General features: G+C 46.9%; 1 protein-coding gene across 3 annotated transcripts; it reads left to right on the top strand.

The window, feature by feature from the left end:
• The first annotated feature begins 214 nt into the window (after window positions 1-214).
• Window positions 215-17531, top strand: adar (adenosine deaminase RNA specific). Of its 3 annotated transcripts, none has more exons than XM_013139413.4 (16): window positions 215-455; window positions 4819-6602; window positions 6939-7201; window positions 8760-8955; window positions 9151-9299; window positions 9829-9964; window positions 10447-10679; window positions 11711-11867; window positions 11974-12142; window positions 13410-13503; window positions 13883-13999; window positions 14145-14272; window positions 14673-14855; window positions 15083-15195; window positions 15442-15569; window positions 15800-17531. In XM_013139413.4, exons 2-16 carry the CDS (start codon window positions 4965-4967, stop codon window positions 16167-16169), a joined length of 4074 nt encoding a protein of 1357 aa, XP_012994867.2. In that variant the 5' UTR covers window positions 215-455; window positions 4819-4964; the 3' UTR covers window positions 16170-17531. The 3 variants fall into 3 exon arrangements, with proteins under 3 accessions (XP_012994867.2, XP_012994869.2, XP_012994868.2); XM_013139415.4 differs by lacking the exon at window positions 215-455 and adding an exon at window positions 1996-2081; XM_013139414.4 differs by lacking the exon at window positions 215-455 and adding an exon at window positions 2365-2679.
• Window positions 17532-17783: the final 252 nt, after the last annotated feature.

Below are 17783 nucleotides of genomic sequence, written 5' to 3'. Positions count from 1 at the left end.
TTGATCAGAAATATATTTTTTCCAAATTACATTCCATTTATTTTTTCTCGTTATGATAAGCCTTTAGAATTGCCAAGATTCACTTGCATATTCGTTTTGCATTAATGAGACTTTTTCTGCGGGAGTGGGTGCCAATTAGAAGCTGGGGATAAGTGGCCCTGATCGCGTTAGTCTAGTTCAAAATGTTACTGTACTGTAAATGACAAAGGGGAGTCGGGACACTCGTTTCACAACCCATCCGAAAAAACGGCACCTTCTGAGCATAGCAATACGCCTGTCATTGTTTTTTTTACTGCAATAGAAACGTTGAAACGGAACGCGTCACTCTGTGCGCCAGACAAAATGTCGCAAGTTAGTGATGTCATCATGCGCCCCCTAACCTCCGTTGTTTGTATCGACACACTCGCTAGCAAGCTGGACCACGGACAGATACAAAGGCTGAATCGTAAACCCAGGTAAATAGATTACATTTCAGATCTAGTTTATTTTTTTTGCGTTTATTCAATTGACATGTATGTTTGAATTTGTGGTGCAATGCTTTAAAATGCACCCACGGTCGTTTGCATGGTTGTGCCGCAGTGATGCTAACGCGTAAGGTTAGCTAGTAGTATGGATAGCTAGTCAATCGACGCAATTCATAATTACAGTCGCTTTCACGGCATTTGATATTGTGTTGTGTATATACTTTTACTCATGGGAGTGTTAGTGGAATGTGTTTGGCGCATAATGTCATTCTCGTGTGTTGTCTGCTATGCCTAACCGCGGTTTTACGTCCTTAGCCAGTTACTGTGCTGTAGTTACCAGTGGTGACGCTCGGAGCCGCCATATATACTGGGACCATGCGTGCGCAGTTCATAAGACAAAACAATTAATTCAATGATGGCAGTTCAGCTCTATACGCTTATTGGGGAGGTAAATCTAGCATGTGTACAGACAAGCAATTAAATGTAAAGCGTAAATGAACAACAGAATGGCGGTTCTAAAGTACCTCAATACCCATGTGAATTTCTGTAAATTCAGATTACAGATCATAAAATACTGTATCCCGAAGACATTAATTCGGGATAAATGTATGCGTTTGAGTGACCGTGAGGGAATACAGTATTGAAGTATCTAGTGAAAAAACTATGGATAAAGAGCGATTGCATAGATGGTCGGACCCATGTCCCTTCAGCGACCGACAACGTTTGGGGGTCGGTGAAGGGATGAAATTACACACTGATATTTGATCCTCCTATTGGCCTAGCTAGCCGAGCGGCCTTTGCGGTGTGCAGGTGTGACTGTGGGAGTAAGCGGATAGGGGGAGGGGTGACCGATGGTGAGCATAGATGGTCCTGTTAGAATAATTGCATCTGAATCGTCCCAAAGAGAACACTGTGAAGGTTATTCAGTGGAACACTCAAGCTTATGGCAGCAGTGATTACCAAAGAGGTGAGGAAGTTGAGTCCACAGGCGCCCGAGACAGTTAATTGAGATGCTTTCTTCTGTGTCTGATAGAATAGTATTCCGGCATTCGTACAAAATTGGGTTTCATTCGGTGTTTTGGATTCCAAGCAATATTTGGAAACTGCTGTGTTCTAACTGTTTTTGTCACAATAAGTTATACATTCTGTTGGACGTGTCAATGAACAGACTGTCATGTTATTTTTATGTGCTTTTCGAGTTTATTGGTCTGCTGAATAATAAATACAATTGATTAACCCATTTCAGTCAATACTGTTTCTTTAGCACGTCCATTTCGACATAATGAAGCACATTTTAAAATCCAATACATTATTGTTTTTGGAGATAATTGTAATATTTTACCTACCATTGTGAAATGCATTTGATGTAACATGTAATCTCAAGGATACAGCCTTCAGTACTTGCACCAGTTTAAAGTAATTGCGATTGAAACACCGCATCACGTGACTTACTCGGAGTTCACAGTGGTGTTTGAATACACGTTGTCCGGGGTGCATCGGATTATAGTCCAAGTAATCTGGCTAAAACTGTGAGGGAGGAGCACCATCCTCAAATCGAACTGTAGTCCACACTTCTCGGTCATGTTAACAGGACAGCACGGTGCGTCGTCCAGAAAGGTATTTCCCTCCTAAAATATAATATTTTCAAACACGTTAACTGGAAATATGCTCATTACTTGACATTACGTCACTTGTTTTGAGCCATCTATGCCCATAACCTGAAAGCAATGTGTCTAGGTCATAACGCAATCAACTTTTAGCCGGTGCCAAAACACGTGCATCCGGACAGGCTTAAACAAATCCCATGTATACAGAAAGGAAACCGAAACTATTTGGATTTACAGTACAGCTGAACGATTGCAAGAAATGTTTCAGGCTTTCTATGGTCGACTATAACCATACTATAACAGTCTTAATTCAACAGTCTTCCAACTAATATCTAAAATGTACAAAATTCGACTTGTTAATATATGAAACTCTCGGAAGGCTTGTAAAATAAATTGAATCGGACTGTAGATTACACCCCGACATGTTTGGGGAAAATCTTGCTAAATGTTTATTTTGTATGTTAATTGTTCGTTGTTAACTTATACTGAACCCCTAGCACTCGCTCACCTACCTATATTCGAGAATCCCCACTGCTCTTGAAAGCGACTGAAACGTCTCTGATTCGTATAACACGAGGCAGATCTCTGTTTTTCTCGAGACCTTTTGGGTAAGTGAATTAATTTAGGGTAATCATTTTTCTTGTCATTGAGTCTGTTGTAATAACAATAATATCGAACTACTTTTAAAACCCCACGTTTAATGTTGAGAAATGCCAGACTTTGAATGGAATGTCGTTTTACCTAAACCATATGTTTTAGGGGGTGTAACAAAACAAAATACGAAAAGGTGTTTCTTGTACACGGGCTAAAAACCTACCATATACAGAATAGTACGTGGTTCGGTATATGGATGTCTAAGTTGAAGAGATGCCACAGACAGCATTTGTTCTGTTATGATGTTCTGTTATTTCAGCGTTCAAATGCTTATTTGCATTAGGATCAGAGTCCGCGTTCACCTGGAGGCACTGCTGTTCTCTGATTTTGTCAGTGTTAACGGCGAAAGGGAATCAGTCATTTATATTATGTGGTGACATTCGTAGCTGTAGTTTCGGGGGAAGCATGACAGACAACTGTTGGTTCATGTATTTCTTGCCGCGCTGACACCAGAGCACCGAGTTCTTGTTTTTATTCTGTCAGTGTCAGTAATTCAAATATCATTGAGGTTCGGTAATCTTTGCACTGTTGTCTATTGATTCCCCCCCCAACCCTACATATTGGATTTTGGCATGAAATTAAACATTTAGTCACGTTTTAGTATTTTATTCTATACCATCATGTGCAGAATCAAACCGTTTTCCAACTTATTGTATAGTTTTTTTTCTTCTTCTGATTACTGATGATAACTCTGACTGCTTTTAACTGAAATTGGTGACAGTTATCTCTACTCAGGACAGTGTAGATGCCCTTCTGGTTCTTATTACGCTGCTCGCTCAACCAGGTTCCAACATGTCAGTGAAAACGTGAGGATGATCAGATCATCAATACATTTGTGCACTGAATAATACATGCTGTTGATTAGCTTCTCATTTGAATCAACACATTATTTCTGTAACTCCCAGTAGACTGGGTGTGCTCGAGGAGATGTCTCCTGCGCACGCCATAGCCGCCGAGATTCTCATCATGCAGCTTGCTCATCCAGTACCTGTAGACCGTAATCCTTATGTGCCAGAAAGAACGCGCACTCTATTCTACCTCAGTTAGAAGCCAGCATGCGCCTAATCTGCAACAAGGTGTAGCTAAAGTGCAAGTAGGCGCCATATTAGATTATGATCCCACCAAACCTGAGTGGTGCTGGCCAATTGTATTAACCTCCCAGGGACCCCTGGGCTAATCCGCAAGCAGCATTTTAATAAAAAAAAATACCAAAGTAATATTATGAGCATTGGCTATATTATATGCAATTGTATGTACATTTGACTGTGCACATTGTTCATAATAGCTGGCCTGTATCAGTCCAGTCTTAGTCCTGTTATTTTGACTGGGGTTTTGTGCTCCGGGGTCAAAGGTTGGAAAAACGCTGCGGTTGTAACCTTTTATTGTCGTGTTTAAGCTGTCAGGTTGGATGTTCAAAAATGTGCACAATAAAATGACAGTCCCTCGCTTTGTACGCAAGTCCTGTATGTCCTATGGCGGAGGAACACTTGACCTTTTTTCCAAGTTCAACATCTATTGTTTATCTACTTAACAGATGTTTTGCCTAGTCAGCATAAAAATGGGACTGTTTTTGAACGCACTTTTACTTGTCCCTCGCCGTATAACTTTTCCCTTCCTGTGTGAATATGCCAGTCATCCGTTAAATCATAAATGAAGCTATTTATCTCATCCATTAATTATTAATTTCTATCTTGTTTGGGATATGTTAATTATTTTTCTTTGAACACCAGCAATATATTACATGCAGGATTTGGCACATTGGGTCATACCAATTGGCTAATCCCCCACCCTAACTACTCCCCAGCCATTTGCTGTAGGTGGGAATGTTTTCTGTCAACTTACCTGCTGAAACATGCTATAACAAACTGCTGTCATGAAACATGTTTCTACACTTCCTGTGTTCTTCTCCCCACTGTCTTTCCATCATTCCCATCAAAGTTTTCCACTAGGTTTTGACCAGTCTTTCTTCCCTGCTTTCTCCACATTGCTTTATACTTAGCTTTTATTTTTATTTCATGGCTTTTTTCCCACCCACCCACCCACTCAGTCATCTCTTTTGATTTTTCTCACACCCATCTCGTTCTCTCTCTCAGGTGCTGACTGCCCGCCTGTGAACCTCGCCTACTCGGGCTTCCTACCCGACTCTGTGTTGCTGCATCAGTATCCGACACAGGCACACATCCTCCTGTCCGTGGCGTAACAGGCGCTCCTGGTCCCCCCTCACCCTGCCCCCTGCGCTATGAGCAGAGGACGAGGAGGGTCCCCCATCGAGCACTACCATAGACCACCTCTCCCCCAACTCACGACTAAGCAACAATACTACAGAGCTGCACCGGTGGGATTTCACCCCAGAGTCCCCCTGCAACAGGCCCCGCACCCAAACGTCCACCCATACCTAGGGCCGGTCCCCCCTCTAGTACCCCCCAGTGCCCACTCCCACTCTCAGCCTTTCTACCCCTCTGCCCCTCCCCTACCCAGCTACAGCCCATCCCAGGGTCAGCAGTGCTCGGGTCCCAGTGGTCCCAACTCCTTTAGGCAGCAGCAGATCCACTTCCTGAGGGGACAGACCACTGAAGCCCCCCAGTTTAGGGTGAGCCCCAGAGGGGCGCAGAGCTTGGGCCAAGGGGGACCAAGCAGCCTTTCAAACGGACTGAACCAGGCCCAGGCAGGTTATAGCAGATACCCCCCAAACAGCTCCAGGGGGAGAGGGGGATACATCAGAGAGCGTGGTAGAGGGGGCGGCAGGGATTTTGGGTACTCGCCCAATCAGGAACCCCCTAGAGGACCGTCAGGCCCTAGATTCTGGAACCAGAAGCAGACGTCAACCCACAACCAAGGCTTCAACAGACAATGTGTTCTGCATGCAGACAATGCTAACGGGTCATCCTTATCAGAAGGTTTCAAGAATTTATCCTTAGAAAGAGAGAGATCCTACAGAGGAAGGTTAGAAAACTTTGACAAAGCCTCAGTCTGTAGTAGTAACAATTCAAACAGCAAGAGTTCCACTACATTTCAGCCACCTGACATCCGAGAACAGGTTTTACAGGCCTTAGCAGCTTTGAGCCCCGGGGAGACATTACAGGCGAAGTGTCTAGCGAAAACGTTACGGCTGCCCAAAAAGTTTATCAACCAGGCTCTGTACGGGCTAGAGCGTGACAAGAAAACTTCAAAACACGGCGAAAGTCCTCCAGAGTGGACTGTGTACATCGAACCGCAGGAAGAACCAGGAAGTCAAGACCCACATCGGGAGAGCCCAACTCCGGTTCCCAGGGTTGGTTCTATTGACTCGCAGGACAGGCTTTCAGAATACCCCTCTCAATTTTTTGATATACAAGAGGAAGAAATTGTGATCAAGGCTGAGACCCAGCAAACTGAAACCCAAAACCTAGAGCCTGATAAAGAAGATTATTACGTAGAATCCGATTCTCACTCTTCTTCCTCAGAACCGTCGGAGTCATATCAGCAACATTCACAGTCCCTAACCCATCAGCCTAGTAGCACCAGCACCAGTAACGAAGAGCTTGATCTGGACCTGGACGGCAGCGACATGGCAGACTGCAGCATGAACCAGAAGGAGTCCGTCCTTCAGTATCTGCTGGAGGCAGGCGAGGCCTCGGCCCTGGTGATCGCCAAGAACCTGGGACTGAGGGGCGCGAAGCAGGTCAACCCCACGCTGTACGCCCTGGAGAAGCAGGGCGAGTTGAGCCGGAACACCGAGGTGACCCCCCACACCTGGGAGCTCTCCAACCACCGCCGGGAGAGGATGGAGAGGAGCCTCAAGGCCGAGCGCAGTGCCCCTGCCAAGGTCGAAAGGATGGGGTCCGGATTTGAGCCGATGCCGCTATTGACAGAGGGTCTGGACCCCAACAACGACGTGGTAGGTGGACACACTCTCGCGGCGAGGGGTCACGGTGGGGTTAGGGGGAGCGTGGGTGGGGGATTCACTGCAGATGTCCTGAATTTGGTGGACCCCCTACCTGACATCCCCTACGGAGCCTGGGGAGCGGTGGATGGCAGCGCTTGCCCTGGTAACAGAGGGAAGGTTGGACCCCTGATGGGCCGGTGTGGGGCTGTAGATTCCCGGCTTGAAATGCCAGTGCTGGAGCCCGTCCCCGGGCCTCGCACTGACCCCCAAACCTCTGCTGCCACCTCTCTCTTCCCTCACCCCCCTCCACTCTCTGTTCCTCCTCCCCATACTTCATCCCTGTGTCAGGAGGACGAGTCAAATGGAGGGCAGTGGGCGACTGATGACATCCCAGAATTCCTCAACACCATCCGCCGGGACGGAGTGGACCCTGGCGGTATAGGGACTGTGGCGGTCTCCCTGGCTGCGCCCCCGCCGCAGAACTTCCGTGCCAAACTGCAGGAGGTTAGGGCCAAGAACCCTGTCAGTGGCCTGATGGAATTTGCCCAGTACCTGGGACACAACTGTGAGTTCCTGCTCCTGGACCAGTCCGGGCCCTCTCATGACCCCAGGTCAGTAATCATAGAATGTTCCTCACTAAAGCCCAGTTAATGAGGGCTGATGTGGCTGTAAAGGGAAAAACTAGCAATTCATTTTGAAAGGTGTGTGTATGGTTAAAAGTTTACATACCCTTGGATAATTGGTAATATATGTACTATTTGTAAATAAAACATGAGTGAGCAGGCAAAACACATGTCTTATGGGATTCACATTCCACTGTAAGTCATAACAGAATGGCACAATCATAAAACAAAACATCACAACAAATGTTTTCATTTTTTATTCAAGTCTGCATACCCTTAGTTCTTAATACAGTGTTTTGCTCCCTTTAGCAGGTGGTATGCCTGCCCATTTGTCTTGGCAAAATGCCTCGAGGTCATGCAAAGTCATTGGTCGTCTTGGATGAACTGCATGTTTGAGATCTCCCCAGAGTGGCTCGATGATATTAAGGTCAGGTGACTGTGATGGCCTCTCCAGAACCTTCACCTGTTTCTGCTGTGACCACTGGAGGGTCAACTTGGCCTTGTGCTTAGGGTCATTGTCATGCTGGAAAGTCCAAGAGCGTCCCATGTGCAGCTTTCGTGCAGAAGAATGCAAATTGTCTGCCAGTATTTTCTAATAAAATGCTGCATTTATCTTGCCATCAATTTTCCCCAAGATTCCCCATGTCTTTAGAGCTCACACACCCCCAAAACATCAGTGAGCCACCACCATGCTTCATAGTAGGGATGGTATTCTGTTCACTACAGGCCTTGTGGACCCCTCTCTAAACAGTGCCTATGGTTGTGACCATAAAGCTCTATTTTGGTCTCGTCACTGCGTGCTGAAGGCTGTGAGGCGTGTCAATGTGTGGTTGGGCATATTGTAACCATATTTGTGGCATTGGTGCCGTAAATGCTTCTTTCTGGCAACTCGACCATGCGGTTCATTTTTGTTCAAGTATCGTCGTATTGTGATCCTTGAAACAACCACATCGGTTACCTGTGGGTTTTTCTCTGTATCCTGAACAATTATTCTGAAATCTTTCTTGGTCTACATAACCTTGGCTTGGTAGCAAGAGATCCCAGAATTTTCCACTTCTTAATAAGTGATTGAACTGTACTGACTGGCATTTGCAAGGCTTTGGATATCTTTTTATATCCTTTTCCGTCTTTAGAAAGTTTAATTACCTTGTTAAGCAGGTCTTTTGACAGTTCTTTTCTGCTCCCCATGGCTCAGTGTCTAGCCTGCTCAGTGCATCCACGTGAGAGCTAACAAATGTAACAGTCACTAATTGCAATTTATAATGCCAAAAGTCTGGGAAATTCATTTTCACCTGTGTGTCTGTAACACACAAGGTGACAGGGCCATTTGGGTGATTTCTGTCATTATGATTTCAAAAGGAGCCAAACAACTGTGATAATATATATTTCATGCATGATCAGTCATATTTTCAAAATCAGTGGCACATTTTCCCAATTTCTGCCAGTGAATGCAAGCCTGTGAGCACAACTGTATATGTGGGTGTCTCTGTATATAGATGGATGCACAAAGCACCTCTCACTCGCCGGCATTTTCTCTCCCACTCAGGTTCCGTATGCAGGTCATGCTGGACGGCCGGCTGTTCCCTGTCGCCGAGGCGTCCAATAAGAAGGTGGCGAAGAAGGACGCCGCAGCAGCGACCCTGAGGATCCTTCTGCGGGAGATGGAGGGGGGCGGGGTGGAGGGGGAGGAGGGGCTCACCGCCGGGGCGGACCAAGCCATGGACCCCACCTCTGACATCCCTGTAAGTGTGTGTGTGTGTGTGTGTGTGTGTGTGTGTGTGTGTGTGTGTAAGTGTGTAAGTGTGTAAGTGTGTGTGTGTGTGTGTCTGCGCTCGCCCATGCGGGTGGCGATTAATGGGGTTGTGCCCTGTGTTGTGGTCGATTGTGTGTCATAAAGACAGATTTATGCCGCCCCCCCCCTTCCGTCCTTCTGTCAGGAGGTAGTGGACGGTCCCCCCCAGGCCTTGTCACGCTCCCTGCCGGGGGGGAAGAACCCCGTGTCCATGCTGATGGAGTACAGCCAGCGCACCGGAAACCCCATCGAGTTCATCAACACGGGCCAGGAGGGCCCGCCACACGACCCACGGTATCCGTCCACGCCTACATCCTTCAGCAGGGTCGGCCTCGATTCTGTCGGAAGTCAGTCAATTCAGGAAATGAACTGAAATTTCAATTCAATAATTGAAATGAATGTGGTTTTCCCAATGTCCTTGGGTGAACTGGGAAATGTTTCCGTTTTTGAATTTCTAATTCAAATCACTTCCTGACTTGTTTGACTTCACTTTTCCGAATTGACCTGAACTCTGCTTCTCTCCTCCCTTCCCTCTTTGCTTTATCTGTGATTTGTGCCCTGGATGACTTCCATACTGCAGCAGTCTGCTGACTGGGTGATACAATAATACCTCTGTCTATCTCTGCATATATCTTTCCCCTAGGCGCCTACTGTTCTGCAGTAATCTGATACAAGGAAGTGTGACATCTTTGGCCCTCTCTGCCCCCTCGTCAAAGTGAAGCAGAGTCACTGCTCTGCACTCTGGGACCCCTGTGTGGTCATGGGTGGGGGGGGGGGTGTCCTCTAATGTCTCTCAATGTCTGTGTTCTCTCCTCTCCTCCAGGTTTATGTTCAGGGTGAAGATAGGGGACAGTCTGTGTGCCGAGGCCTCCGCTCCCAGTAAGAAGGCAGCCAGGCAGCTGGCCGCCGAGGAGGCTGTCAAAGAGTTAATGTCTGACGGCAGACTGCAGCTCAACAAGGTGAGTGAAGGACCCAAGGACACAGAAACATGGAAACGAAAGGGTCTGTGCAAAACAACACTAGCCTGTTTCAGAAGCAGTCTGGACTGACCTAATATAGCAGGCATAACGTCAGGATGGTTCCAACTTCCAGTTCTTAGGGGGGTCCCCTAAGAACGTCCTGTTTGTCAGGGGTCCAGTCTTTTTGGACCTCTGTGGGGGGCGAGGCTTGAACAACATTCTGTGGGACGGGCTAGCTAGCTCCCATAAAAGAAAGATGGACAGTTTAAAGAAATGAGTGCAAATGTGAGTTGTGGCATAGTTTGCCGACTTCTCATTGGACTTAATGGACCGTGATTTCTCACAGAAGGTACATGTTACTCTCATCCCACCCCCTGCCTTCTTTTATTTCCTCCTCTCCCCCATTCATGGCCTCTCTGCTTCTATCCATTTATTTATTTATTTTTGCCACTGCCCCTACCCACTCTGCCTGTCTTTTCTAGCCCCAGTTCCCCCTGTGTTTGTCTGGTGATGAGGGTGGCTTTATGCCCGCCTGCCCCTCCCTGCCCCCCCTGACAGCCGAGGAGCTGCGTTCGGCCCATGAGGCAGGGGTCGGTGACCTCATCAGTCACCTGAACAACAACGCTGTGTCGGGCCTGCTGGAGTACGCCCGGGCCAGGGGTTTCGCTGCGGAGATACGCCTGGTGGGCCAGTCGGGACCTCCACATGAGCCCAAGTCAGTACGCCCACATACAAACGCTGTAACTAGAGTGTTCGGACCACAGGAATCCTGGAGCTCATAGTGACGTCCACATGCCTGTGAGACCACAGTCTGTAGGGATCACGCACTTTTTAAAATTCCCAGCCAATAGAGCTCTGCATGTATGTCTCCCATTCAACTGAATCTGATGGCAGATGGATGCTTCAGCCAAGTGGAGAGTTCTGAAGCTATAATACCAGTTGACAACAGTGTTGGGGAACGTTACTGTTCAGAGATACTAGTTACAGTTCCCATAAAGTGACTAAGGTACGTTACTTAGTTGCTTGCTGTAGAAAGTAATGCATTAAGTTACTTAGTTACTTTCTGATACGTCCTTTCATTGTCTATTCACCTGTTGGTCACTTGGTCATTTTATGGTGCCCTGTGACCTTTTATTTAAGTGCCCTTTAATCATTTGTTGTTTATATAGCTCTGAGGTGGCAGCTACGTGTTCATTCAGATTAAACAATTGTTTGCCTGGAAATAATGGGATGATTTGGGATCAACTCTGATTGTCCAACAGGGGATGGTTTTCCAACAGGCAAGTTGAGCCCAGCAAAACATAACCGCAAACGCGGTGACTGGTTATAACATGAGGGTAATAACGATGTAGTCAAAATAGTTAACTGCTTCCCATGCCAGAATTGTGAAGCTCAGCCGAGCTCTGCCATCCACTGCACAAGTCTCTAGTCAACACTACATATAGTTTTGAAATGAATGAGAGCTGGGCGAGTGGCTTTGGTATGTTTATCATATCCTTTATCTGGGAGAGCTGGTGCTGCCATCTTTGCCCTTTGTTGCCACTTGCTACTGGAGTTAAGGAACACTACTTAAAGCTACATAGGTTGCACTGAGGGAAATTAAGTAGCGTGTTATTTAAGAAATGACTAGTAAGGGATTATTTAAATAAAATAACTAACGCGTTACCCCAGACACTGGCTTACAAATATTCCAGAAGCCGAGGGTTTCGAAATCTGTGTTTAACTTTCCCGTTTCCCCTTTCTTAGGTTTACCTACCAGGCTAAACTAGGGGGGCGCTGGTTCCCTCCTGTTTGTGCATCCAATAAGAAGCAGGGGAAACAGGAAGCAGCTGACGCAGCTCTGAGGGTTCTGATTGGAGAGGCTGAGAAGGCTGCCCGTACAGGCGAACTGACCCCTGCTGAGGTGAATGTACCACCACTACCAGTCTGTTACCATTTTGATTCTCTGCTCCTTCCGTTCCGCCCTAACCTCCTGTTGTGAATGCTGGGCTGTGTGTATCTGTCTCCAGCTTCCCCTGAGTGGCGGGACCATCCACGACCAGATCGCCATGTTGAGTCACCAGCGCTTCAATGCCCTCACCACACGCATACAGCACAGCCTTCTGGGAAGGAAGATCCTCGCCACCATTGTCATGAAGAGGGGGGAGGGGCTGGGCACCGTGGTCAGCCTAGGGACAGGTGTGTTGGCGGTCTGGAGATTGGTTAGCCAAAACAGTTGGAGTGCACCACTGGCTCCCAGCTGAAATATTTGTTTGGTGGGGGTGTTTGTTACAGTTTTGGATTGTTTTGCTGATTGAGTGAGGTTTCGAAATGTATGGGTTTAGCCTCCTACAATAAATGTCACGCCGTGAAAGAGGTGCCCTATATTCTGGCCTAAGCTGTGTGGGTTTGCCACAGATACACAGAGCAGATATTTTAACTCTACTGATTTTGCTCTGTTAGCTTGCATTGCAGAAAAGAGAAAATTAATTGATTGAATAAGCGCAGGATTGATTGTATACTGTCAATATTTAGAGGGCGTGGCAGGCTCTAAACATTTGATTGATTGTATGCCCTCATTAAACACCATGTAAAGGCTGCTTTAAGATGCGTCATTTAAATCAAAAGCTATTTCTATATGAAAATTCTATGGAATTTGCTCCACTAGTGTTATTTTACTTTTATAGGCCTAAATGATGCTCCCAGTGGGAATTTATCTTTTACAAAAAAAGCCATCCGTCTGATAGTTGACCTCAACAAGCTGATGATTTAAACAGTGTGATCAGTACCCAGAAGCACCTTGTGCTGGGGACAATAGAAGGCCACTCTAAAATGTGCCATTTTATCACACAGCGCAATGGTACAGGTGTTGGAAGTTTTGAGGAAGCGTGCAATTGGCATGCTGACTGAAGAAATGTCCATCAGAGCTGTTGCCCGAGAATTGAATGTTAATTTCTCTACCATAAGCCTCCACAAACATCGTTTTAGAGAATTTGACCGGACATCCAACCGGCCTCAGAACTGCAGACCAGGTGTAACCAAGCCGGCCCAGGACCATATCCGCTCTTTCTGCCTCCATGCATGCTAATGCACGGCCCCATGTCAGGGATCTGTACACAATGTTGTACACAAAGCTGCCAATCTCCCATACTGTATACTTTCCAAGCATGTCACCCATTCAGCTTGTTTGGGATGTTCTTGATCAAAGGTATCAGTGACCTACAGTTGCACATCTCTATTCCCAGTCATGAAATCTGTAGATCAGGCTCAAGTTCTTAATTTAAATTTACTGATTTTCTTATGAACTGTAACTCAATAAAATATTTGAAATTGCTGCATGTTCCAGTCATACAAATATGTTGGGCTTGCTGTTTTGCTTGTCTGAATATGCAAGGGAAATAAAGCCTTTCGGAAGGATTTTGTCAAAACCTTTTGAGACAAAATAATGATCCTTTTGTCTCCTCAGGAAATCGGTGTGTTAAAGGGGAGGAGCTGAGTCTTAAAGGGGACACTGTAAACGACTGCCATGCCGAAATCATCTCCAGGAGAGGATTTCTCAGGTAGTAAATAACTAATGCTCGATCTGTTCTTCCATTCTCCCTATTTGTTCTCAAACCCCATTCCCTTCATCTTCCATTTTCTGTGCTCTTTCAATCTGTCTTTATAACTCACCCTTCATGCCTGACTCAAATTTCTACCTCACTGTATCACGCTGCAGTATGTGAGCTACGAGGGCAGTACTTATGTGTTAATGTGTGTTGTATATTGACCCACAGGTGTTGTGTACTGTCTTGTTTTGTGTGTCGCGTTTAGAGTGGCAGGTCCTCTGATCTCTCTTTTCTTTGTCCCATTAATCTGAATCATATAATATAAATACGGATTCTGACATTGACTGTGGCCTTTTAGTTTTCCACTGACAGTTTGGCTCTTTCTCAATAGGTTTCTGTATGCAGAGTTGCAGAAGCACTGTGAAGGATCAGAGGACAGTATATTTGAGCCAGCCGAGGATAACAAGCTCCGGATCAAACCTGACACCACCTTCCATCTCTACATAAGGTGAGCCTGTGTAAGGTGTTTGTCCCCCCTCCGAATTAGGCCACACCCACTCCATTCTGGATGTTTGAGACACTGTTTTAGCTAATTCAATTTTCCTGTCGATGCACGTGTCTTCAATGAACATGCCCTCTACCCCTGTCATCAGTACTGCTCCGTGTGGAGACGGCGCGTTGTTCGATAAGTCGTGCAGCGAGGACGCGGGGGACGGACAGGGTCACCAGCCGCTGTTTGAGAATGCCAAACAGGGAAAGCTACGCACCAAGGTGGAGAATGGTGAGTTCCCCCCACCAGATACCATATACAGGACATGAAGGTCCCCTGTGTCGCTGAAGGACAGCCCGTTTAGCCCCTGTGTCGCTGAAGGACAGCCCGTTTAGCCCCTGTGTCGCTGAAGGACAGCCCGTTTAGCCCCTGTGTCGCTGAAGGACAGCCCGTTTAGCCCCTGTGTCGCTGAAGGACAGCCCGTTTAGCCCCTGTGTCGCTGAAGGACAGCCCGTTTAGCCCCTGTGTCGCTGGCAAAACAACAGAACTAAACATACCCAACTTGACCCATATGTTCAGACCTAGACCATGTCAATGAGTACGACCAACATGAACTGGCATTCTTCCGGGTGCATTGGTTTGTATTTGGCGTCCTCAGCTGAGCGGTGAGGTTGTGTTTCTGTTTGTGTAGGTGAGGGTACCATCCCAGTGGAGTCATCCACCATCGTACCGACCTGGGACGGCATCCAGCATGGCGAGCGTTTGAGGACCATGAGCTGCAGTGACAAGATACTCCGCTGGAATGTCCTGGGGCTGCAGGGAGCCCTGCTCTCCCATTTCATTCAACCCATCTACCTGGCGTCCATCACCTTGGGTAGGTAGGGAGGGAGGGATGGGTGGTCATGGGTCGGACTCTGGAAGTTGAATGCAGATAGGATTCCCAAAGACCCTGTATGAAGCACGTCTCCCCAGACAATCCCAGTTTGACCTGGTTTCAAATGCTTCTGTTACTCCCCTCTCTGATGGAGCGTGTTATGATGGAAATAATCCCGCTCCCCCCACACCTCATGCTCTTTTCCGGTCTTGGGTTTGTGCCTCCAGGCTATCTGTACAGTCACGGTCATCTGACACGAGCTGTGTGCTGTCGGTTGGCTAGAGACGGTGAAGCCTTCTCTAAGAGTCTTCCTGCTTCGTACACACTCAACCACCCCGAGGTAATCGCACAGACACCCAGTGGAACCTCTCCCAGCGTCTAAGCTGGCCTCTATTTCAGGCTGACTAACATTGCTTTACGTCGTTTGGTATTGCTGATCCATGGGAAAGTTCTTTTTGTGTCTAATTAAACAAAGCTTTTCCCCCCTCAATCCCTCTGCACATGTACTCCTTTGATCCCTCCCTGTCCTCCAATGCTTCCGTCTCCTGTCATGTCTCCCTCACCTCTGTCCCTCTGGGTCTTCCAGGTGGGCCGGGTGAGTGTCTACGACTCGACCCGTCACACAGGGAAGACCAAGGAGTCCAGTGTGAACTGGAGCCATCCCGACCACATCACCGTGGAGGTTCTGGACGGGACCAAAGGCAAACTGGATGGGTAAGAGCCATTCACCGCATGTAAGATCAGACCCTCAGACCTGGATCCACTGCCTCCTTGCTTAGGACGTCCCGACCACCATTACGGAGTAATCCAAATGTTTCTCACACACCATTTTATGGTCGCTACCTTTGAGTCTTTTAATATATAGTCATTTATTTTCATTCAAATGGCGAAAACAAGTAACTACTTTTTTTTTTGTTCTTAAATCCCGGTTCTCCTCCCTCTAGTCCAAAACTGGATGTGTCGCGGGTTTCCAAGTCAAACATTTTCCGTCAATTCCGGTCACTCTGCCAACAATGCGGGCGCCAGGACCTGCTGGCTCTCCCGTCTTACGCCCACGCCAAGATGGCCGCTACCTCCTTCCAGGTCGCCAAGCAGCAGTTCTTCGACGCCCTGGGTAGCCACGGTTACGGCGCCTGGATTGGCAAGCCACTGGAGGAGAAGAGCTTTGATGAAGGGGCGGGCTCTGACGGCCACGGTGGAGGAAGCGTTGCTAGTAGCAACCAGGGATACAACAGCAACAATAACTATGGAAGCACAACCACTGACTATAACAGCAGCCAGTGGGGGAGTAGTGTATACACACAGGCCATGTAGGGAGGGGGGGAGGGGGGATGAGAGGGGGGAGGGTGCATGAGCATGGATGACCGATATATAGATAAAGGGAGTAGTAGAGGAGGTCTGAGTACTCTATCTTCTGATAGAGGTCAGACAGTGATGGGGAAGGGACAGACATCCCGAGGGGGAGGGAGACAAGCGTGGGGGGGAACAAGCGTGGGGGGGGGGGGTCATTCAGCTGCAGGAGAGATGGAGGGAGGAGGGGTTGCCACTGCTTTCCAAAACAGAATATCCAGCATACAGAATATACAACGAGAAGACGACAGGATGGAATTGCACGACCAGAGAGGTGTTTGGTAGACACACTGACATTCAGAGCTGCACAGCATGCGCTCCGGTTCCAAAGCCACCCCTGTAACAGAAGCCCCAGTCCACCATAACAATACCCAAAGTCTGCCTGACCATCTCACAACACAACCCCCTCTTTCTCCAGCTCACCCTGACACCCTACACCTGACCCTCTCATACTCACCAGCCGGCCATTTATCACGCATGACTAATAAAACCTGTACTTATCAGGCTGAGCATGGATAGTAGTGATCACACTTTACATATATTTAAACCAGCCTTGTAACGTTTAGCCACACCCCGACCTAGTAGCCCTCTCTCGAACACGTAAAGCTATTGCTCCGTCTGCAGGGCACCGCCTGGTCATCCCATAATTTCTCCTGACTGTAACATAGATTTGCTGATGTTGACTTATTAGCCTAGATCATTAATCCTTTTGTTCTTCTGGTGTCCTGTAACGTGTATCTCTATTGTTCCTGAGTTCTGAGGTATATCCACCAGTGGGCCACGTCAGAAAGGACAACGGTGACGCTCACGTCCGTACGGTTCACAACAAGGAAACCAGCAGCTTGTTCTCATTTTAAGGGGTCAGGTCAGGGTTGGGTCAGTGGTCCGCTAGTCGTATTCGAGGGACGAAGAAGAATGGGGCGATGTACTTGGTGCTCTTGTCCTTTCTAGCGTGGTCAAATAGTGGCTACCTGTTTTGAGGTGGAATGTGTGGATGATGGATTTGTTTTTACGTTTTAGTTGAGTCTTATCGAATACATTCAAGGGTGAAGCAATATATACATCATGTACATACAAATACATAAACACACAGATAGATATACAATAATGGATGTTTGTGTAGCGAATGTATATATGTCTGTGTGTGTATGTATATGTATATATTATGTATATATTTTGTAAGTCATGCCTAAAATTGATTTTCTATTGAATATTTTTTTGAAATGTTTTAACAAGTGAAAGATGGAAAGCATTCTTTTTTTTCTATGGATGGGATTTCTGTATAAAGTTTTAAGCGATAATAAATACCAGACTTGTAAAAGCTGAGATTGGTGTATTGGCTTTCTCATTTCTATTAAAAGATGTCATAACTTGGGTACCGACCTGCCCTACAGCATCCAGCTCTTTAACCACACCAGGAAAATAGCTCATTATCTCTGTGTTGCAACTCCTGTTTGTATTTGTCCCAGTGTTCTGGCTTTTATTCACTCAATGATTTGATTTATACTAAAAGAAAGGTCTGTGTTGGGGCTTAGAAGTGACTCCTTGAGGACATTCCATCCCCAGTATCTTGGTATT

Source organism: Esox lucius, chromosome 20 (assembly GCF_011004845.1).
Source record: "Esox lucius isolate fEsoLuc1 chromosome 20, fEsoLuc1.pri, whole genome shotgun sequence".
Lineage (NCBI taxonomy): Eukaryota > Metazoa > Chordata > Actinopteri > Esociformes > Esocidae > Esox > Esox lucius.
The sequence above is the reverse complement of the archived record's forward strand: the minus strand, read 5'-3'. Positions and strand labels throughout refer to the sequence as shown.